Here is a 23,062-nt window from a genome sequence, read left to right on the forward strand (position 1 = left end):
TATTTCTTCTTGTTTTGCCCCATACACACTCCTTGAGCAACCCATTTCGACTGCATTCAGTTTGTTTTTATGCTTCTCCTGAATGGGCAAAGCCATGTATGTTGTTTTGTTTTGTTTTCACATTATCTGACACAAATATAGTCTTATTTTAAAGAGGTGCATGTGCCAGCCCTTCAAGATAGTTTAGAGAGCTGTAGCTATGACATATGCCAAAATGGTTATGTAAGCAAAAGCATGTGTTAAGCCCAGGAAACAGAGAAAGTCTAAGAAAAACGCTCAGACTAGCTCCACCCTAATGCACTGGGATATAAGAGGGGAGAGAAAACAGTCAGGTTTTTGCTACTATAGCCAATATCGGTAAAGCATAGTTTCAGTCAAACTTGTGGAGTTGGTCTCCTGACCTGGCTTAGCTGAAAGGACTGATCTTGCAAACCTCCTAAAGAGAATCTTACCTAGGATCATAGTAATGGCATCCAACTCTCAGGGCAACCCACTGTCCGCAGCATTCTTGGAGCCCCACCACCAAGTGGATTTACTATGAACTGATCTGCAGAATACCATGATACAACTAATCCAGTATTTAGGAGAAGATTTGCCTCAGCCAGCCATAGTGCAGCAGCTAGCAGCTCAGCCAATATTTCTGCTTTCTCATGGGAATTTCCTAGAGAGGTCTGGAGGAGAGTAGGATTAATTCCTGACCTTCACAAGTCAGTGTGAGTTGTTTATGGCAGGTTGACCAGTGAAAATTGCTAGTGACTTTTGTGCTGGGTTTGCAGAAAGAAGGGGCAGCCAAAAAGCTGTAGTCATCATTGAAACCAGTGACCCAGTACTGGGCAATTACAAGAATTATAATGTCAAATTATAGCATGGGCAAAGCCCTTGATCTTATGAGGAACTTTTTCTGAACGTTCAGGTTCAGGGTACGGGCATCAGCTTTGGGGTGCTTTACCAATGCATGTACCTTTTACTGAATACCAAGTTATGAATGATTGGTTGGGTTATGCCTGTAGTTCTAGTCTGTGGCAAGAGCAACCTTCTGCAAAATCTTTTTTCTTTTTTCAGGCTTTCCTACCATCAGCGAATAATAGATATTGTTCCTGCTAGTTTTTCAGTCCTGACTCCTGCAAATCCAACATGTATTTATAAATATGGAGATGAAAGTAACAGTATGTTGAGGGTGATACTTGTATAATTTATGTTTTAAAATGTAATTGGGCTGTGTGTGACAAGAAACATTTGTTTTGTTGGAGGCCAACAACTCTATTAATGGGGAGAGGGGCAATGGTAAATCCATCTAAAGAAAGCTGCTATAGCCATGTGCAGGTATGAGGAACATAGTGTCACCCAAGGACCATCCGAAGCCCCAGTGGGCAAGATGACATAAGGGGACATTGCTTAAAGATGCAGTCTCTTCTCTTCTGAAACGTTCTTCAAAATATGTAAAACCCTTTGCAGTATTGCATGCAATCTTGTATACTTGGTCCTGGATTTTTCTGAGATGGTTGATTTCCAAGGGAAGGGATTTATAAGTAGTCCTCATTTAGCGACCACAATTGGGACTGGCAACTGTCGTTAAGCACATTGGTCACTAAGTGGAACTGCGACTGTGCTGGTGATCTTACTTCAGCTCTCCTTTGCTTTACAGACCTACGAAAGTTGTAAATGCAAAGATTGGTCATAAAGTTACTTTTTCATCACTGTTGTAACTGAACAGTTGCTAAATGAGGCAGTTGCTAATCGAGGACTATCTGTAATGTGGTTTTACTATTAAACTTTGTGTAAAAAAAGTGCCCAATTTTCAAAGATGGTAACTTTGCTTCTATCTTTGTGTGTAGAATCTCTTCCCGGATACAATGTTGCACTCTGTTTAAGCATTGCCATTAAAAATAAAGCAAGTAATGATGAAATCTTCACCATTCTGAAGGAGGTGCCCAATCCTAATCAGGATGATGATGATGGTAAGCCCTTCTGATACTTACCATGTCCCATTCCTAATTTCTAGTTATGGAAAGATTGCAGAACCTCAGAGAAGTTAGCTAGGTTTTAGTTAAATCTGGTACATGGCTCCAATTCCTATTTTCACACAAGAATTTGTGCTGGCTCAGCAGAATGTTACTTATCTGGGGCTGTTGATGTCCAACGCCCCTCCATACACACAAACAAGCAGAAGCAAATGTGCCTTCAGTTTTACGGTACTTTAAAAAGAATCACACTACAGAAGCCGCGTGGGAAAAGGGGGAAACTGCAACTCAGGTAGGAAGAAGAACGTTTCGGATGAAGTAGGAGATTGAGACTAGGAGATTGTGGGAAAAGCCACGATTTTTCAAATACCAGCTACCATATAGCTATTAAAATAAACTGAGAATTGACTTCATCCATGAGCTAAAATTCAGTTTTATCCATAGACCTTAGTATGTGTCTGAAATTCATTCATTTTATATATACGATTTCATTTGTATTAGTGTAATTGTAAGAAAAGTCCTCACCACTTTAATTTTTTTTTAAGAAAAGAAAAGTAAAAATTCTCAGTCCTTCTCAGCCTTCACTGAATGCTCACATTGCTTACAGGGATTCAGATTTATTTGTAACTTTGTTTTCCAGATGAAGGCTTCTCATTCAATCCTTTAAAAATCGAGGTTTTTGTCCAGGCACTATTGCACTTAGCCTCAAAGTCTTTCAGTCACTCTTTCAGTGCTCTGGGAAAGTAAGTATTTATCATTAAGTATCATTAAACTGTCAGTACTTTCATATTGTTGCCATTTTATTTTTATTTGACTTGTAACGTTATGAAAAAGAGGGCAGAAGCAAAAAGGATTTTTATTTAATGACTGTTTTAAAAATTATCTAACTTGCCATTTAAAATAGGCTGATTCCTGTATAGTCTCTGATCCCTGATATCTCTCTCTCTCTCTCTCTGTCCATCCATCCATCCATCCATCCCGATGAGTCTTGAATCTCAGTCACAACAAGAAGTTCCTCAGTCCTTTCTCACCTCGTGATCCACAGCAGAACATTGTCCCTGTGTACATTTAGGCCCCAAGATACAGACTAACAAGAATGACCAGTGGAGGCCCGGGGAGGGGGAAAGTCAAAAACCTTGCTGCTGGACAAGAAGAACCCTTTGTGCATTAGATTGTGCAGTGCTGGATGGAGCCTGGACACAGGCAAAATTAAAAACAAGCTCTCTGAAGAAAAAGCTGATGACTGGGTCCAATTATACAATGAGAGAATGTCAGCCCCACGATGTAGACCAGGCCAAGAAATCAACTCAACTGGAAGAATAAACTACCTTTGTTAAGATTGGTTATAGTAACAGAATCTTGCAAGTCTGTGTTTTACCTCTTCTCCTCCTGTGAATGAAGGAAGTGCCTGTCTGAGTCTTTTTTGCATACCTTCTGAGTGACTTGGGCTTAAGCCGTGTTTTTTGCCTCGTTGTTTTGGTAATAGATCTCTCCTATCTCTGTCTCACCTACAGAGAGGGGGAGAGAGAGGTCTAACGTGGGTATTGATTTTGGGGGAAGAGATTCGATGCATAATTCAGTTGCTGATTACCCACAGGCTAAATTTGTAGCCAGCCAAGGTAGCAGGAACAACTGCTGTGCTACAGAGCTCTTTGTCAACATGATGACACTCTCCTAGTCTATAAATCCAGAGTTCAGAAGGCTCTTGGGAGACAGACCAGTCCACTTCTCTTTCACTCTCCCCTCCCTATCAGTGCTGCCATTTCGATCCAAGTTGAATCACAAGGTTGCATAAGGACTGATCTATAAGAATGAGTGACGTGTTGTGTTCCTTAACATCCTTTGATTATTTCATTTCTGCTCCAACAAGATTTCGAGAAGTCCTGAAAACTCTGGCTGAAAGTGATGAAGGGAAGCTCCACGTTCTCAGAGTTATGTATGAAGTATGGAAGAATCATCCTCAGGTAAGAGTGAATATTTATAGAGTCCTCCCTCCCCCAGACAGGCCCCTGCTTGTGTGTTCCAGTTGAGGTGTGTTCCCTCCTGAATTTAAATCTCCTCCGTTGAGTTAGATTTAGTTTATGGTGTTGAGCAGAACCTGAAACCTTCTTCTTTTTGAATCTGTTCTTTCATATGACGAACACTGGAGAAGACGTTTGCGTCCATGTAGATGCAGTTCTTACTCTCCTCCCAGAGCAGGGGACAGGCGTCCTCTCTGCTCAGTCAGAGGAAAGGATGGACAGAAACGCTGACAGAAATCTCTGTGCCTTTTAGCAGGAGGGGTATTCCAATGTGACCTTCGTGTCTCTCGGAATGGTCTTCCTGCTCCGATACTGGTAGAGAGATGCAGTCTGTGAGCTTGTTTTTCCCTCTTCCCCTGTTCTCTGCTTTGCTGTGAGAAAAAGGGGAGGATTTAAAGGTCCTCTGTTGTTCAGACTTCCCCAGGGTCTGTGAACGTAACGGCATCTGTAATTCCTGGTGGGGGAGTTACGATAAATGGCCCTCCTAACAGAGGTAACTGTGGTCTGGACAGTTTAGGCACTGATCCTGTAGGGAGGGGTGTGCTTTGGGGGACCTGCTGTAGATTCAGTTTACCAGGAACTTGGTCTGTGAGTTTCTGGGGTGACTGTTGTGCCCAGATGACACCACACACTTCTGATGAACTGAGAAAGATTTCTGCATTTCCCTAATTGCTCAGATGATTGCTATACTGGTGGATAAGATGATTCGCACACAGATTGTGGACTGTGCTGCAGTGGCAAACTGGATTTTCTCTCCAGAGCTAGCTCATGATTTTACAAGGTAAATAAACGTAAATAATTGCTGAGAGCAAGCAGTCTTTTGTGTATCTTTGTGAAACTTGCATGCTGCTTTTACAGTCCTAGAGAATTCTGATTCTGCAATTCCTCTTCAGAGGGAGGAGTAGAAGGTGCAAGTTGTGTAGCTGTCCTTGTGTTTTTGGCCATTTCATTCATTACGCTGAGTAGAACCCATATTTTCAAGTGTGCATCAGCCTTATTACTGACAAAAATCGGAGTGTTTTCTGTGAATACCAGGGTGTTCTTTGCTTCTTTTATTGCTAGATTTTATATTTGGGAGATCTTACATTCTACCATTCGTAAGATGAACAAGCATGTGATGATGATCCAAAAGGAGCTAGAAGAAGCCAAGGAAAAATTAGCCAAGCAGCACAAAAGAGTAGGTAACTTTTTTCCATGCCTGTATGAAGAAATATGGCTTGAAGCACATTTCATCAGCTACAAGAACCTAAGATTTGCTTTGCGTTGCCGAGCTAGTCAGAGATGGGCAGCAGGACCGAAAGCTGGTGACGGCTATCAATCTGTAGCGCCCATGGCTCAGGCAGTCTTGCCTTTGAATACTTTGTACTGCTGGATAACTTTAACTTCTTAAATCCCCATGGCATGGATACGATGCTTGATAAAACATGATCAACTCCCCTATTTGGTTGAGTATGACTGATTTACTGCATATCGCTGATTTCTGTCTCTCAGTAGAGACTTACAATGTTTAAAAACAATACATCAGCATAATCTGAAACAACAGCCGAGGAACCAAACCACTCTATACAAAGAAGTGACTTTCTGAATCATGCCTGTTTAACTTCTACTAGAAAACTGTGTTGCGTGCTATTTTTTGACAAATTATGCAGCAGTGCCTTTTTCTTTTAGTTGCGTTTTCAGTCTTGAATAGCTTTAACCGATTTCGCAAATCTGCTAAATTATGTCTCTAATTGATTTCAAATTGCAGATACAAACTTTCAACAACTGAGGGGATCTCGTTAACCTCCTCCTCCTCCTCCGCCTCCTCTTAAGAGTCTTTTACCCTGTGTTTGCTTTCTGCACGTTTGTGCTTCCTATTGACATTTCAACTCTTTCCCTCCAGCGTGATGATGCCCGAAGCAATGAGAGGGAAAACTGGCCCCTCGAAGAGCAGATTGAACGCTTGCAAGAAAAAGTTGAATCGGCTCAAAGCGAACAAAAAAACCTCTTCCTTGTGATATTCCAGGTAAAAGCAGACATAGTCATGGACCAGTGAAAAGGGCAATATTAGAATATTAGCATGGCTGATTGCAAAATTCTGGAACAAGTGTTTCAGCTTCATACGTTTCTAAATTAAAATTCTGTGCTTTTGAGAGCAAGTTCTTGGAAATAGCAGCTGGTTCCACGTTTGCTGACGTTGCTGTTCTGTGCTAGATTATGCCCTACTTAATTCAGAGAGGCCGTTTTGCACATGTCTTTTAACCTATACTCAAAAGGAACGTCTAGGTATCCAAAGCCAACAATTTCACTTGGTTTATTCCTTCCAGCGTTTCATTATGATCCTAACAGAGCATCTGGTACGATGTGAAACAGGAGGGACTGATGTAATTACACCTTGGTACAAGAACTGTATAGAGAGGCTGCAGCAAATCTTCTTACAGGTAAGTCTTACAGGTGTCAGAACTCATGTGGTTATTTAAAAACAAGATTATCTGGAAATGATATTATGCACCATCCGCTCGCAATTTCTTAGCAGTAGCTTGATTTAAAAGGCTGAAAATGATATTGTCATATTACAGTATTTTGTTATTATTGGTCCAAATTGACTTGAATTTTAGCTGTACTTTTTTGTTGTTTTATTGATAAAGCATCCCCTTAGGCACTGCTTAATTAACTATCTTAGGTAAAGCTGTGTACATGGGATAAATTATTTGTAGAATTATTTGCTCCACACTCAGATACAGACATGAAGCCAGTGAATACCTCCCTGAGATGGATCTATCAAATACATTTCAGAGTGTGATCATGTGTCCAGCTAGCTTTGCATCACTGACATGCTGTTACTAATTAAGGCACAGCACTTTCTAAATCGATGCTGGGCACTTAAGACTGGACTCAAATCCTTTTTCTTTCTTAGAACCTTCAGTCAATACAAAATACAGCTGCTATTTGGGATGTTTTATAGTTATCTTATTTTGCTGTTATTTATTTATTTGATGGATTGATTCATATGGCTGCCCATCTCACAGATGTGACTCTGTGCAGCTAACACATTAAAAAGGATACAAAGAACAGTATCAGCAAAACATCAGAACCCTATGATGGTCACCAAGAGCAAACCCAATAGACACTCATCAGAGTAGTGTGGTAACATCTCATGGGCCACCTGACCTCCCAGCCCCCATGCCTTGGAGCAGATCCAGGTCTTCTGTGCTTTGCAAAAGGCTGGCAGTGTCAGAGACAATCTAATCATGGGAGGGGTGTTCCAGGAGGCAGGCACTGCAACAGAGAAGGCTCACTTCTGAGGTCCCACTGGATTACTCTCTTTAACTGAGGAAACCCAGAACATGCCCCTCCTGTCAGACCCGATGGGATGTGTAGAAACAACTGGGCAGAGGCTGTCCTGCAAATAACCCAACCCAATGCCATGAAGGGCTACATAGCCCAGCGCTTTGAATTTCACCCAGAGCCAGTGCAGAGTACACAGTACATAGAAGGGAGTTATGCAAAAGCCCTCCTGGGTATGGCTGCCACCGGCTGTTCAAATAGGAGCTGTGAGTCAATGAGGACTGCTAGATTGTGCATTGGTTCTATTTAGGATAACGCAACCCCACCCAGAACCAGAGATGGAAAAACACTGAAGTGTTTAGAGAACCAAGGAAAAGACCTTGAGGGAAATCGGACAAGAACTGTTACATAAGCAAACGGGGATGTAACTTTACTTCAATCCTGGGAAACAAAATAGTACTTGAAAGCAACTCAGGCAGGCTGTTCCCTGATTCAGAGGGAGGGGTCCAGTGGGGGGGTCCCAGAGGGAGGGGAAGTAAAGCACAATAGGCTGGTAAGTTTCCGTTCAGTGCATCTCAATAAAGTATAGTTCTAATCTTCATGTGGAGTCTGCTTAATCTGGTCTGGATCCAAGGGGCCCCAGGCACTCAGTGTTGCCAGGGTTAAGCTGAACCCTGTTCTTCCCCATCCAGACCCACACAGCCTCCAGACTCTGAGGGAGAACCACTGTGGCATCAGTTGGTAGGCCTAGGGTGGAGATGTAGAGCTGGATATCATTAGCATACGGTTGATACCCCACACTAGGCTGTCAGATGACCTCGCCCAGCAGCTTCATAGATAGTAAATAGGAATGGGGAGAGGGCCAAGCCCTGAGGGACTCTGCAGAGAAAGAGACGTAGACTAGACCTCTCGTCCCTGACTGGAACCAACTTTGGAGGAAGGAGGAGGACCAGCACAGAACTGTGCCTTCTATTCCTAATCCCTGGAGTATCCAGAAGGATACCATGATTGAAGGTATCTATGAAGCTGCAGCACAACCACCTTCTCAACGGCCTTCCCTAAGAAGGGAAGATTGGAGATGAGACAAAAGTTATCCAAAATGGTCAGATTCAGCAGTGGCTTCTTGAGGAGGGGATAAACCGTTACCTCTTTAATCAGCAGTGGAAACACCCCACCCCCCCTTTCAAGAATGGATTCACCATTGTCAGGATCCGACCACATGTCATCTTCTGGGAAACCTTAGCTAACCAGGAGCACACAAATAGCCAGGCTCACAGTTCCGTTTAATCAGCCATACTTTGTCAAATTCTGGGCACAACTGTGATCATTGTTGTCTCTAAAGCCTTTGCTTATCAGGACTGGCTTTTATTAAAAATGCCTTCCAAACCCTTGGTCTTTCATTGGAGATTCTAAGTAACTAACTAAATATTAAGCACAAGATTCAAGTCCTCTCATCTAAAATTAGATAAGTGGCCACTGGAGAGTGGTGCTGGCATGGTTATGGAAAGCCCTCTCAAACAAAGCTTTCCTTGAATCAAGTAAAGACTTTGTTTGTACAGATTTGTAGTTGGAGATGGATTGCTGGAGTTAAACGCTTATGAATCTTACAATTTCTGTTTATTGTAGACAGTGCTTTTACTGATTTGATTGCTTTCGTTTTTCAGTGCTCTGGAAATGGTAGGCTAATAGATGTTAAGTAAATAACCCATCTTGTGGGGGGAGCTGGGCAGTGATAAAAATTTGATTGATAAATAAATACTTTACAATGACCATTTAACCTTTCATTTCTGTGTAAAAGCAGTTGGCGTGTTGTAAACCTACTGCTTGTCATGACACTGGATTTCATAATTAAGGTGGTCCACTCCAGTAACAGTTCCAGTCCTGGTTCTGTTTTTAGTTGTGTTGACTTGAGTCACACATAGTGTTCTCAGTATAGCTGTGCTGTAGCTATCATACATATCAAAATTGCAATATTAAGCCACAGGTGGCGAATACAAAGAAGAGATTATCACTTTAAAAAAGATAGTGTTTTTTATTTAAAGTGCTAAGTCATTTCCAAGATTAATAGAAATGCTTTTTTGTGTCTATAGCATCATCAGATCATCCAACAGTACATGGTGACCTTGGAGAACCTTCTATTTACAGCAGAATTGGATCATCACATATTGGCTGTATTTCAACAGTTCTGTGCACTGCAGGGCTGACTTTTTTCTGTAGAGGACTGAATTTCATCTTTTTAGGTTTAAGATGGAAACTTTGTAAGAAAGAGGAAAAAAACCTTTTAATCTGAAAATGTGTTAACTGTGCTGTCCTAGATAAGCTACACATTGCTCAAATTTTCAGCAGTAGGGGCCTTATGCTAGTTATGATTGCTGGATGATTGGGATGGAATAATACATGGATTTCTAAATTTGAAATGGATTGAATATTGACTTCGCCATAGCATCCCTTTTGTGCCCTCCTATTGTTGGTATAAAAATTAAAAATAGAAGATAATAAATAGAGGTGGCTTTTTGTTTGCCCTTTGCATATCAACAGATTCCATAATAATGTGAAACAAGTCTCAAAACATATGAATCTGTCTGAAGAGGGCCTTTCCAGTGGTAATACTCAAAGCTCCACAAGAAACTGAAACCTCGAATATATGAATGCTGAAATGGCCAAGTCTGCAAAGGAGTCTTGAATATGTTTGCTACCAGAATGAATTATCATGGCTGTGTGAAACATACAATGTTTTTTCTATCAGTCTAATGTGCTTATTTTGGGTCACATGGAATGGGAAAAAAATCTGGTTAAGAAATAATTACTAAAACAGCAATTTGTGCTGCTCAGTGCAGACTTAAGTTGCATTAAGTGACTTAATTAAAGCAATCAACAACTAGCTTGACCTGCATTCCATAGCTCAAGATTGTCTGACTACTATGGGTTCTTGGTATTCTCATGTTTCCTTACTAGGCTAGGCAACATTATGTACTGATGATGTAATCAGCCTGTTAATGAAATGTCTTCAAGAAGAAAAGCAAGCTCACAGAATACCAAAGACTATTCTCAGCTATATTCACCAACATGTGAGGCCCAGATGTTTTCCCTGCCAAAGAACATGTACCTCTAAGGAGAGTTGGGCAAGGAGACTTCCAGCACCGTAATACCAGTAGTTTAAACCAGTGTTTCTCAACCTTGTCAACTTTAAGATGTGTGGACTTCAACTCCCAGAATTCTCCAGCCAGCAGATCCTCAGATCCTCAGTCTTAGCCCTCCCAGTGGCATCCTCCGTGGCAACCACATGGCTCGGTCTGATGTTTGGGGGCTTACAGTCTGTGACTGTGTTGAAATAACACTAAATCAGAACCACGCAAATCACGTTATGGTGTGTTATGTTCTTTCATGCAGCCACTATATCCACAGTGATAAGGTTCACAGAACCAAGTGCAAGGATGTGTTTCTTCTTCCATATATCCTATAATGTATATGTGTATGACCGTCAAAACTGGAAAGTGTTTTTCTAACCCACAAACTACTGTAGATATATATGAAAAGCTTTAAGTATGCATGCAATGATACAGATAAGCATTTAACTGTATTATACAGTTAAATATTTTTATTATTCAATAAATGTAACATTTTAATAAAAGGATTACTATTAAGTCTCGTTCTACCAGATTTTCAATATCTTATTTCTGGATGATGGTTATGTGTGAAAATGAATTCACTGAGAATGTGACATGCTTTATCAATCGCTTAAACATTTTAATACAAAAATGCGCTGAATGTAAATCCAAGATCATGCTACATCTTTTCATAGATTAATTCATGACCACATGTGCTGCAGACCTTTCTGTACATATCATTATCTATTATTTCTTCAGCTCCATACTCATGTTGATGGATACTTGTGTCTTTTTTCCAGAAACTACTTCTTACAGCTCGCCGTAATTCTAATACAATAGAAGAAAGGAACAAAAATAATTACAAAAACAAAAAAATAAAGTCAATTAACCCCAATCTATATGAGCTCTGGATGAGGGTCTGCTTTTTCCAAAACTTAACTGGGGGCTAAATACTGATTATTTCACTAATGTTCTGTTTTTGAAATAGAATGTGCAGATGGAACTGGAATGCATCTAAAGTGAATGTTAAGGCCCATTAGAAGACATAGTGATCCTAAAAAGCAGAGACAAAAGAATGTAACTCTTTCCCTGGATTTTATAGCTTAAGTCCCTGATCTTTCAGCCATTGGGGCATCAGTCACTAAGAGTATGTTGAGGGCAGTAAAAAGTGGGGGCTGGCCGCTTTCAGAACTCCAATTTACCTTGCAGCTTACCAAGGAGATGATTCTCTGCCATCCTTTCTAGCCCCCCAAGCTACTTTTGCTTCTCTTTTGTGACAGGTAAGCACTACTATGACAGCCAGTTTGGTGCAGTGGCTAAGGCACCAGGCCAGAAACCGGGAGACTGTGAGTTCTAGTCCTGCCTTAGGCACAAACCCAGCTGGGTGCCCTTGGGCCAGTCCTCCTCCCTCAGCCCTAGGAAGGAGGCAAGAGCAAACCACTTCTGAAATCTTGCCAAGACTGTCTAGGCAGTTGCCAGGAGTCAACACTGACTCAAAAGGCACTAAAAAAGGCACTACTATAAACAGCTGTAGCAACCCAAAGTTTTTACTTTGAGATATATTGTATCTAAGTGGAATCCAAGGGTGTTCTCTGAAATAAAGATAATTGTGGAGACTGGTACATTTTCCTGCAGCGTTAAAAGCAGAGGGGGGCAGGGAGGTTTAGATTTACCTTTAACTTTTTTATCAAATTTTTTCTGTTTCATCTTCTCTCTGTTACTTTGGCGGTTTTCTTTAGCTTCTTCTAATGCTTCCTCACTACCCCAAACTTCAAGGGAACGTTTAATTATCTGTGAAATACCAAGCATCATTTCAGTAAAATTTAGGGGACTGGAAACAAATGGTTTGCTAAATCAGCTAGGGCTACCGTATCTGGACTACAAAATTCTGGGCAAACATTAGCTGGCAACAAAGAGTTTTCTATATTTATTTATTTATTTATTCAATTTCTATACCCGCCCATCTCAGCACGTGACTCTAGGCAGCTTAACGATTGAAACGATAAAACAATTACAATTAAAATAGTTACAATACAATATAAATATACATGGCTGCCAAGTAAACAACGTAAGATATTAATACAACCAAGAAATGGGACCATTACCACACTCGGGGCCCCAGGCCCGGGTACATAACCAGGTCTTCACGGCCTTATGGAAGGCCAACAGGGTTGGGGACATCCTGATCTTTGAGGGGAGAATATTCCAGAGGGCAGGCGCTACGGCTGAAAAGGCACGCCTTCTAGACCCCACAAACTGACCTCCTTTGGCTGACGGGATCCGTAGCATGCCCAGTCTACCAGATCGAACTGGACGGGTAGAGACAACTGGGAGAAGGCGGTCCCTTAGGTAACCCGGTCCCAAGCCATGTATCTGTTGCCTCCTGGAGTTTTGCAACCCAGATATGGTAAGCCTCGGATCAGAGACCATCTCAAGAGAAACCTTATGCACAGTAATGTCCCAGCCCCATCTCACAGTCTGTTGGCTGCCACACAGCAAACGGGGGCTCTGGGAAATGCCTTGCTCTCAGCTCACGCGCTCTATCTTTAGTGCTATCTTCATTCAGTATCTGTAGGGAAAGGGGGGGGGTTTAAGAAGGCATTTTTTATTGAACAATTAACGATTTACACAAATAAGGCCAATTTGCTCCTCTTGACAATACAAATGAATGCTACCAGAGAAAAAGCACAGCAACCATGCAACAGATTCAGGAAGTCTATGGAAAAAACGAGACTAGTTCCACAGAGGCTGAACCTTTTTTTAGGAAACAGTAAATCAGTCCCTTTTTAGTTTATATATTGAAGTCTACTGGTGGTTACAAAAGATTAAGTTAGACTCCGAGCGTGAGACAGGGTCTGTGGAGATGCCAAGGGAATGGACTTACCCTGTTATCTGGGAGCAGTTTGATCCCCTTGGGCCTGGGGAAGTGGACAGGATCCTCTGGACTGTAAACGCCACCACCTCTCAACTAGATCCATGTCCCTCCTGGCTAGTGAAAGCGGCGTAGGAGGTGACGTGCGGTTCGGTCCAAGTGATGGTAAATACATAATTGAGAGGGGGGGTGTTCCCGGTGGCCTTTAAGGAAGCACTAGTGCTCCCCCTCCTCAAAAAACCATCACTGGACCCTACTGTTTTGGACAACTTTTGTCCAGTCCAGTCCAGGAAGTGGTGGCGCTGCAGCTCCAGGGGCTTCTGGATGAAACGGATTATCTAGACCCCTTTCGGTCAGGTTTCAGGCCCAGATACGGAATGGAAACGGCACTGGTCGCTCTTATGAATGATCTCTGGTGGGAGTGGGATGGAGGGAGGGCATCCATCCTGGCTCTTCTTGACCTCTCAGCGGCTTTCGATACCATCGACCATGGTATCCTTTTGGGTAGGTTCAGGGAGTTCAGGGTGGGCGGCGTAGTTCTGCGCTCGTTCACCTCCCTCCTCCAGGGCCAGTCCCAATCGGTGTTGATAGGGAGTGAGAGGTCCAGCCCACGGCCCCTCCTTTGTGGGATGCCGCAGGGCTCAGTACTCTCTCCGCTCCTTCTTAACGTCTACATGAAACTGCTGGGCAAGATCATCCGTCATCATGGGAAGAGGTATCATCAATATGCCAATGATACGCAATTATACATCTACGTTCTGGATGAAGTAAGTGATGCTGTGACGTCCTCTCTCGGTGCCTGGGGGCTGTGGGGGTCTGGATGGGGAACAACAGGCTTCAGTGAACCCTGGTAAGATGGCGTCGCTATGGGTTGGGGGCTCCTCGATATCTGGGGATTTAACACCTTTAGTGCTGGATGGGGTTGCACTGCCCCAGGCAGACCCGGTGCAGAATCTGGGGGTCCTACTGGACTCACTCCTGCTTGAAGAGCAGGTGGCAGTCATGGCCAGGAGGGCCTTTGCGCAACTTCATCACTGTGTGTCAGTTATGCCCTTTCCTGGATCGGGAGGCCCTTCGCATGGTCACTCATGCCCTGCTCATCTCCCATATAGACTACTGCGATGGGCTCCTCATGGGGCTACTCTTGAAGAGCATATGGAAGGTACAGCTGGTCCAAAATGTGGCAGCACGGGCAATTCTTGGGGCCCCAAGATCGGCACGTTACACCATTGCTTCGGGGGCTGCATTGGGTACTGGTGTGCTTCCAGGTGCAATTCAAGGAGTTGGTTATCACCTTTAAAGCCCTTCATGGCACAGGTCCAGGGTACCTGAGGGACTGTCTCATCCCCAATGCATCAACCCATCCCACCTGAGCATGCAGAGAGTGCATGTTACGGACCCTGTCTGTAAGAGAATTCCATCTGGCAGGGTCCAGGAAGCAGGCCTTCTCCCCAGTGGCTACCCCCCTTTGGAACATCCTTCCCTCAGAGATAAGACAGATTCCATCTCTTGCGGCCTTCCGAAAACAATTGAAGACCTGGTTCTGCCACCTCACCTGGGGTGGGAAGGGAAGGAATCATACCTGGAGATGGTTAGCGCCCTAAAATTGCCCCTTTAGAGACATGTGAATGATATCCCAACTATTATCGTCATCTGGATTTCATATTGTGTTTATGCTTAATATTATATTTATATTTGTTTATGGTATTTTAATGCTTTTATCTTTGTTGTAAACCGCCAAGAGTCCCCCTTTGGGGGGAGATGGCTGGTGGCTAAATTTAATAAACAAACAAACAAACAAACAAACAAACTCTAGTGGTGTCTTTCAACTGGTACCATTTGCCACACTGTTCCAAAGGGTTCCCAATTTTCCGGAACAGATTTTGGGGCTTGCAAAGAGACATTTCCTTCCTTCTTCCCTTCCTCTTCAGTTGGTAGAAAGCTACACTGAATCAAAAAGACTTCCCCCAGTAGAAAGACACAGTCTGATATAACTCAACCACTACTTGTAACCTACCAAGAAATAAAGAAACAAAAAACTACCAAGAGACATTTGGGTTACATAGTTAAAAGTTCACTATGTTCAACTCCTGAGAAAAACTGGAATGTATGTCTGTCTGTTTGTTTGTTTATTTATTTTTCAAACTTCTATTACCGCCCACCTCCCCTAAGAAGGGGGACTCTGGGAGGTTTACAATGTTGTTAGAATGTGAAGAAGTCACACCTTTAGAAGAAAAGGATTTACAGGGCAAGATTCAATACCTGTAGCTTTAAGTAAAGTTTCATATCACCCCAGTGCGGATTATGAGGATTTTTCTTCAGGATGAATCTAAGCACTGGTTCTCTCTTGTCTAAATCACAGTCTTTCAGAAGATAGTCTTGCTTTGCTTCAGTCCTTGTTAAAAGTTTATGTTTGTTTTCAACATCTCTGAAATGAGATCCCAATCCAAACTAAAAAAGCATTCTTTGTATTTGTCTTTATCAAATTATGTATGTTACACCACTAACTAACCCTTATCTTTGTATTCTTATGTTCAGTGGAACATATTCTAAGATAAGCACACTGAATACTACTTTGGTCTGTGCAAAAACAGCTTTGAAAATGAGTTGGAAAAAGAGCGTCAGACTTTATGCAAATGCAATCCTTTTTTCCGACTTCCACATAAACCTGAAAAAAGATGCAGCTGCTTTAATGAACTGAATAATTAAATCAACATTTAAGCCATATCTTTTTTCAGGTTTGTATGGAAGCCTGTAAAAAGGGGTGCTTTAATGAACATTAGAAGGTGTTATGCTTGGGTGAAGTCAAACACCTTTTCCAAATCATGTTTGAAGCATCCACAGCTCTAATACCAAGTAACAATGCAGCCACCGATGTAATCTGAATTTCGTCTTTAAGCATTCCACTCCACAGAAACAAGCACAAACTTGGCAATTTAAGTTAGACCCACTGGGAATATTTTCCAAGTAAGCATGCATTAGTGCCATTTAATCAGGTGCAACACTTAAATTAGTCCCATCTAAATCAACAGGATTATTACAAGTGCTTAAATCTGTCTCGATTATGCTCAACCATCTATGTGTATTTGCACTTAACGTAACACTGAAAACATATTCACAGTGACATATAAAGACAATCTTTAGAATGTGGGTGTAATCCTATGATTGTTTACTCAGACATATTTCCACCACAGGTATGTAAAATATCTTTATTATCAGTAAATGTACTTGGGATTTCAGCCTTTCAGTATTTTTCTACATGTATCGTCATAAAAGTAAGTGTCATTGAGTTCAATTGAGTTGATTCTTGCATAAACAGGTATAAGATTACACCCTCAATCTCTGTTAAGATGTGTAGTTTAAAATGTATTCGTTTGCACATTTGACATTTGGGGTGGTTAGTATATATTTAAACAAATATTGAATGTGATATGCACTTACTACTGTATATATAAGTTAGGATAACAATTCTTTTTTGATTATCCAAAAATATGACACCTGTAGTTTCATCTGCCTATTAAATGTCATCGTATTTTTTTTTTATTGACTGATTGATTTGATTTGATGCTGCCCAACTCCAAATGACTCTGGGCTCTTGAAATTAAGTTTATAAAAAAGATTTATTTTTTACACTGAGCTAGAAATTTTTGCAACACAAAAATAAAATGAAATCATTTGCTAAATACTGGATCCACTTATTTATTCATTCTTAATCCACACAGTTGCCGGGAGTCAGAATTGACTTGAACGAACCAAAACAAAATTGCCATACCTGCAGTTATCACATGTTGCTAGATCAAAATGGTTCATGAGATAGGAGTCCATGAATTCCTTCCCACATTCTTCACACATCAGATAATCAAATTCTAATACTGGCCCTATTAAAATAAGAACAAAAACACAATAAACAATTTAAGCTGTTAAATATATCCAAACTAGTAAGGTATCAATAACAAGAAATGCAAATGGGGCAGAAAGAATTTTAAGTTTTGGAATCTTGAACCTTTTATTTTACTGTGTTTTATTGTGTAGAAAGCTTGATAAAAACAAGCACTGCTTATTAGAATTAAGTTTGTTTTCCCAAGCACTTGGGCCAGGAGGTTAGGCAAGCTGTGCTGTTGATGTGGTTTTATGATTGGGATGTACTGTCTACCTTGGGCATCATGGGTTATTGTTCTGTAACTGTTGGTTTTAATCTTTGTATGTTGCCCAGAGTCAACTGTTGCGAGATGGGCAGCCATAAAAATTATTTAAATAAATAATGAAATGAAATAAAGTCATCATTCACCTTTAAATTACTACACATTTAGGGGGGGGAATCCATTAAACATTTTCACGTATAAACTTTACTTAAATGAATGGAAATAACCAAGTAGTGTTCTACAAAGTTATCTTCGTTCATTTCATAGAAGCTTTCCTTCAAGAATATTCTGGATCATTGTGACAGATGTTGTCCTGCTCCTCTGGCAGATAACTCTCTAATACTCAATGTCCCTTCAAAAATCCTAATGCAATCTGATCAGGAGAATCATTACTATATTGAAGATGCCCAAACTGTAGTTGCTTGGTTCCATCCATACCTTTATTTATGCACAGTTTAAAGCAACAATTCACAGACAACTAAGCTGCAGCATAAGGAGAGCAAAAAGTAAAAAAAAAGATCTGTAAGGAAGTTACTGATGCAATAGCGCAGCTTTTCCCAATCTGGTGATCTCTAGATGTGTTGTCTCCATCCCCCCTCCCTCTCAGCCAATATAGGAGTTGTGATCATCAGAATATCTGGAGGACACCAAGTTGGGGAAAGCTTTGGTAAAAGCAAACTAGAAAGTATTCCCTTGTGCTAGTTTTTATTCCTTTATTTTATTTGGCAGAAAATATGGAAGGAGGTGGAACATTCATCCATCCATCCATCCAATTTTTATCACCACCCATCTCCCCCCAAGGAGAACACGAAGTACAGAAGTAATGAAAAGGTTAAGGTTCTATGGCAATCAACATTATAAATCATAATCTTCTCTGCCCTTCCTCAGACAGGCTAATTATTAATGCTTTAACACCTAAGAACTTTACTTAACTCTTTCTTAGGACTTGTTTCTTTTCATGCTCTCTAAATGTGGCCTATCTTCTCTTGTGAGATTCAGGTTCTCCCTACTGTATTTTCGTTCAAATGCATAGAAGTAATAGATTTAAGAAGATATTAGGCCAGGAATTAAAAAGAGCTTCACTGTAGAGTTAATAGCCATTCTTGTCAGTTAAAGAAAAAAAAAGATGTTTCAAGAATGATGGATTCAGACATCTGTAATTGAGGAAAGCAATATAGTATTTTTTTCCACACTAAACAGAAATGGTTGAGATCAGACAATATAAGCTCTAAAGACCATCTTTCATCGAAGATGGATTCTCAAGCCAGCAACTGTAACCAGCGCATGCCAACCAGTGTCTGCACAGAAGCCACCTCTCCGGATGCATTCCTGCTCATGCCAAAAAAATGTTCTTCTTTAACCAATGTTGAACTTAGCATACTGCCTATGTCATTATGGATGCACAACTGTTCTGGAAGAACTTATCTTTTGGGCCAAAATTTCCAGTGTCTTTGCTTGTGAATATGTAAAGAAGTTCCCTTTATTAATAAACCAGGCACTTATCAAAATTCAGCACCATTTACCAGGGGGATGCACAATTTTCTCAGTTTGATGTCCTTTTTTCTCTTCTTCCTCTTCCTCCTCCAGAAAAAATCCCCCTCCTGTATCTATCGTCTTTGGAAGTGCTTTAACTTTTGAACTGCCTGGAAAGATAAAATAACAATTTAACTCTGCACCTGTACAGATAAAATGACTTTGTTTTGAAATGACTCTGTAACATTCATTATATAAACTACTTTCAGTCAGTGAAGAGGCAGCAGCTGCAGCACTTTGTAGTCTAGAAATATGTATGTATTTAGACATCTTGTACCCACCTCAAACTGTGATGCATCAGATCTAATTTATTAAAAAAACCTGGGAAGATATGAGTGAGTTCGTATATTGCGCTAAGCCATTGTTTATTTAATCACACTTCAATGAATGAAGCACAATTGGCTGGGTTTGCACAACATGCTAATAACGGAAAAAGACAAAAACATGGAATGACACTGGCTTGGTTTAATCAGCACATTAAGCCAATGTCAATGTGTATTTTCCCCTCAGATCTGAACAAAATATCCCTCACTGTGGCTTGTTCCACTAAAATTCTTCCTTAGTGTTTTGTGTGAATGCAGGCTGTGAATATAAGTTCCATGAGAGGTCTGGTACACAGGTAATATTGTGGGACGCAGTGTTAGCTTCCCTGTGCACTTACTGCAAAGGAAGATGGCAAGTCTTCTTTCAATCAGCATGTTTAATTTCTCAGAATGTACAATTTATTAGGGAAAGTCTTAAGAACTTCCCTACGCCATCTCTTTCTTCACGTGATTTCCTTCTAGTAGCCTAAAGCACACAAACTAACAGGAGCTCTGTCCATCTGATAGCCCCATACATGACACAACAACAGGATACGGCAAACCTTCGCCAGCAGAAGGATAGGGCCGGGTTGCCAGTCTGGCTTGCCTGAGCATCAAAGCCCGCTGACGGTTCCTCTCAATCTTTGCCTTTGTGCTCTCGGAGAGCATGGCTTTTTCTCCTTTAGCAGCACTTGGATCCATGGCCAGATTGAGAACCAGTCATCTACAAATGTAAAGAGGGTAGAGGTAGTTAAGGAGTAAAATCAATAGCCAAAGGAACTAGTAAATACCAATTTGGACCATATTTAACAAAACCTGGAGTGAGGCGCGATAGGATATTTCAAAAGGGGGATAAACAGTCCAAGGAGAAGCCTGTGGCTGTCTAGATGTTGCTGAATGATAAGAATCAACAGTCCCAGCCAACATGAACAAAAAGGAGGGGTGCTGGGTGCTGTAATTCAGTAACACCTGGAGAATCACAATTCCCCCTTACTGACTTAAGTTGTCATAGCAAATGCAACAAAGATTCCAAGGAACGTAATAGCTTTAATGTATTTATTGAGACAGCTTGGTGTAGTGGTTAAAGGCAATGGGTTAGAAACTGGGTGTTTGTGAGTTTTAGTCCTGCCTTAGGCACAGAAGTCTGCTGAGTCCCTCTCTCTCTCAGCCCTAGGAGACAGGCCATGGCAAACCACCTCTGAAAATCTTGTCAGGAAAACTGCTGGGACTTTTCCAGTCATTAGGAGTCAAGACGACTCGAAGGCTGTCTCTCTCTTGCTAAATAGTGAAAGCACAAAGAGTCTCCCAGCCAGTCCCTTGACCTGAAATGAATTAATATTCTGCAGCAAATATTAATTTGCTGTCTACCAAACAGCAGTAGTTCCTCAGAGCAAATTTCCCCCCACAGGAGATAGAACATTTTAATTCAAAGCACTTTTTCCACTTTTTTTGTATATTTGTCAGTGCTGGTGGCATTTAAGATTAGTGACAACTGAATGTAATTTCCAACATGACTCATATGAGACTACATTTCTTCGATCTACCTCTCAGGGCACAATCCAATCAAAAAGGAGAGGCCATCTGAAAGTCACAAAACTTCACCACAGACCTTTAGGGAAGTTCTCTAAACTCATTCAAGAAGGGGCTTAACGGTCAGGAATGCTTTAATTTTGATTCTTCTACTGAGCAAACATTGGACACCATGGCCTCAATGAACTTTTTTAATTCTATGATTTCCAGCACCTTCTGTATTTGTGGGATTGCTGATAGTTGTCACTACATTTTAGGATAGGGGGTATTTATTTTATATCATCTTTGGTTTTCATTAATGGGATATGTATTATTTTTGGAGGCAGCCTTGCAAGAGTTCTGAGTCTCAAAAGGCTGTTTAATTGTGCTCCAAATGACAAACTAAAACATTAAATAGTTGGTTTACATAGTAGAGATAAAAGGATGTGTTTACCCTTTCACTGAGATACGGCTGTTTTTGCTTTGATTCCAAAGGTTCTTCATACGTTCCAATTTTTAGAGACTTTTTTTCTAAAAATGTCACTTAAAATATTTTTTAAAATCTCCTTATTTTTAAGGCGACATTTTTATAATAATACATATTACCTACTGACAAAATCAGTTAGCCTTGGTTGGCAGGTCACAGTAACTGCCTACATCTCATTTTCTCAGATCCATAAAAAGATAATCTCAGACGGAAAATGTGTATTTCTATACGCCAACCAAGGCTAACTTTTCACCACCTGGCCAACTTGGCAGACCTTGGAAACTAAGTAGGCTTGGCCCAGATTAATGCTTGGATGGGTGATTCTTGGGAATTGCAAGGCTGCTCGATTGGAAGTCGGAAAAAATAGCAACGCTGCCAAGAAAACTGCACAGATGCAACCCCTAGGAGGCTACTCCACCGATGAAGTGGGCTTCAGTGCACAAAAGCTTGTGCCCAATCAACCTCCCGAGGTTTGGAAATGTCACAGCTCCTTGTTTTTTGTTTTTTTTTTGCTGGTATCAACAAAGGTGATTTATTAACTCCCCTCCCCGCAATGGTTAGCCCAGGCAAGCGGAGGCAGAAATTGGTGCCCACACCAGGCATAACCCTGCTTTGACTCCCCTACACCGTTAGTCGCGCCCGGGGCTCCCCTCCCCACGTAAGTTTGGTCTGGCAGCATCTTCACTTCGCGCGTCCCGCCTTGGAAGCAAGAAAATCCGAGAAGACCCACCAGATGTCACAATCGTCGCGGCTACTTACAGGCAACGCAAAGGTTCCGCTTCTTGAACAGAGTGCGCATGCGCTAGCAAAGGCACAGCCCCCCCGCAGAGGTGCAAATAGTGCGCTTGTGACCATAAACTTAAAAATGAAGAAAAGACAATCCTTCCGTATATAGCGAGTTTTACCATTTTTTTTCAGAGCGACAGGAAGATTTTTAAAAATATATTTTCCTTTTTTAAAAATGGTCCTGTACAATTATCTTTATATTGCGCAATTGCAATCGGGATGAGAAAGATACGTTTTCTGTTCTTGTATGATCTCTAGTGCAAATTGTTAGCTGCACTAAGAGAATAGCTTATACCGGCCCTGCAGGGTAGGCTAACACTGCAAGGTAGAGCTGAGGCTGATTTGGGTGGATTCTCCGCCAAAGTACCCCATGCAAAAACTGACTCAGGTTGTAACTAGGTCCGCGTAGAAGACGCATACTCTTCGGACGTATATGCAGCTCCTCAAAAATGGAGGCAATTACTTATACACAAAAAACGAAGATCGATTTCGAACGAGCAAGAACTCTATCTTGTCTGATGATGTGTGTTTGGCGGGGAGCCGTGTGGACTGCTGGGAGTTGTAGTTCAGCCACACCCGGTTTATAAATTGCTCAACACAGAAAGTAAAGCAAGGTCGTGGTGTTTTTGACAACCGACACTGGAGTGCGCTGAAGCCTTTGCAAATTAATATCTACTACTTCTATACAATAATACAATAAAATACAATACATATAAAATACAATACAATAATAAAATACAATAAAATAATGAAATACAAATAAAATACAATAAATAAATAAATATCAAATACAATAAAATAATACACAATAAAATAAAATCGACAGCAACTAACAACTTCTATACAAGTCGCTTAGTTGACTTAAACATGCAGAATTATGGGTATAGTATGTATTACAGAAATTTAACCTGCAATCTTTTGAATTTACTTTGAATTTGAAATGATTATGTGTCATCAAGTCAGTTTTGACTTTTAGTGACCACATAGATAGATTTTCTCCCTAACTGGTCTTTCAGGTCTTCTGATGGTGCATCCATTACCACTGTAACTGAATCCATCCACCTCACTGCTGACC

General features: G+C 41.1%; 2 protein-coding genes across 4 annotated transcripts in view; one reads left to right on the forward strand and one right to left on the reverse strand.

Annotated features, from left to right (window-relative positions):
- Positions 1-10,883, forward strand: part of LOC134491209 (nuclear cap-binding protein subunit 1-like) — a 38,557-nt gene extending 27,674 nt beyond the window's left edge. The window contains exons 15-23 of one of the 2 annotated variants that reach the window (XM_063294792.1): positions 1,063-1,166; positions 1,836-1,958; positions 2,602-2,704; positions 3,832-3,925; positions 4,660-4,763; positions 5,045-5,159; positions 5,865-5,987; positions 6,289-6,402; positions 9,340-10,883. In XM_063294792.1, coding sequence (XP_063150862.1) covers positions 1,063-1,166; positions 1,836-1,958; positions 2,602-2,704; positions 3,832-3,925; positions 4,660-4,763; positions 5,045-5,159; positions 5,865-5,987; positions 6,289-6,402; positions 9,340-9,453 — 994 coding nt within the window. In that variant the 3' untranslated portion in view covers positions 9,454-10,883. Of the gene's footprint in view, positions 1-1,062; positions 1,167-1,835; positions 1,959-2,601; positions 2,705-3,831; positions 3,926-4,659; positions 4,764-5,044; positions 5,160-5,864; positions 5,988-6,288; positions 6,403-9,339 lie in introns of those variants that run through there. The other variant, XM_063294793.1, reaches the window with a different exon arrangement.
- An 89-nt stretch (positions 10,884-10,972) lies between these two features.
- XPA (XPA, DNA damage recognition and repair factor) lies at positions 10,973-22,015 on the reverse strand. Of its 2 annotated transcripts, XM_063294808.1 has the most exons (7): positions 21,961-22,015; positions 19,769-19,929; positions 18,894-19,013; positions 17,001-17,106; positions 15,491-15,656; positions 12,030-12,147; positions 10,973-11,184 (listed from the first exon to the last, which is right to left on the reverse strand). In XM_063294808.1, the coding sequence occupies exons 2-7, from the start codon at positions 19,905-19,907 to the stop codon at positions 11,036-11,038; spliced, it is 798 nt and encodes a 265-aa protein (XP_063150878.1). In that variant the 5' UTR covers positions 19,908-19,929; positions 21,961-22,015; the 3' UTR covers positions 10,973-11,035. The 2 variants fall into 2 exon arrangements, with proteins under 2 accessions (XP_063150878.1, XP_063150877.1); XM_063294807.1 differs by lacking the exon at positions 21,961-22,015 and having other exon boundaries at positions 19,769-20,425.
- Positions 22,016-23,062: the final 1,047 nt, after the last annotated feature.

This window comes from Candoia aspera, chromosome 2, assembly GCF_035149785.1.
Source record: "Candoia aspera isolate rCanAsp1 chromosome 2, rCanAsp1.hap2, whole genome shotgun sequence".
Taxonomy (NCBI): domain Eukaryota; kingdom Metazoa; phylum Chordata; class Lepidosauria; order Squamata; family Boidae; genus Candoia; species Candoia aspera.

Coding starts and splice junctions, on each gene's coding strand:
- XPA (XM_063294808.1), bottom strand. CDS start 19,907: ATGGATCCAAGTGCTGCTAAAGGAGAAAAAGCCATGCTCTCCGAGAGC. Junction 19,014..19,768: donor CTATCCTTCTGCTGGCGAAG/GTTTGCCGTATC, acceptor TTATCTTTCCAG/GCAGTTCAAAAGTTAAAGCA. Junction 12,148..15,490: donor AACTTTACTTAAAGCTACAG/GTATTGAATCTT, acceptor GGTATTTCACAG/ATAATTAAACGTTCCCTTGA.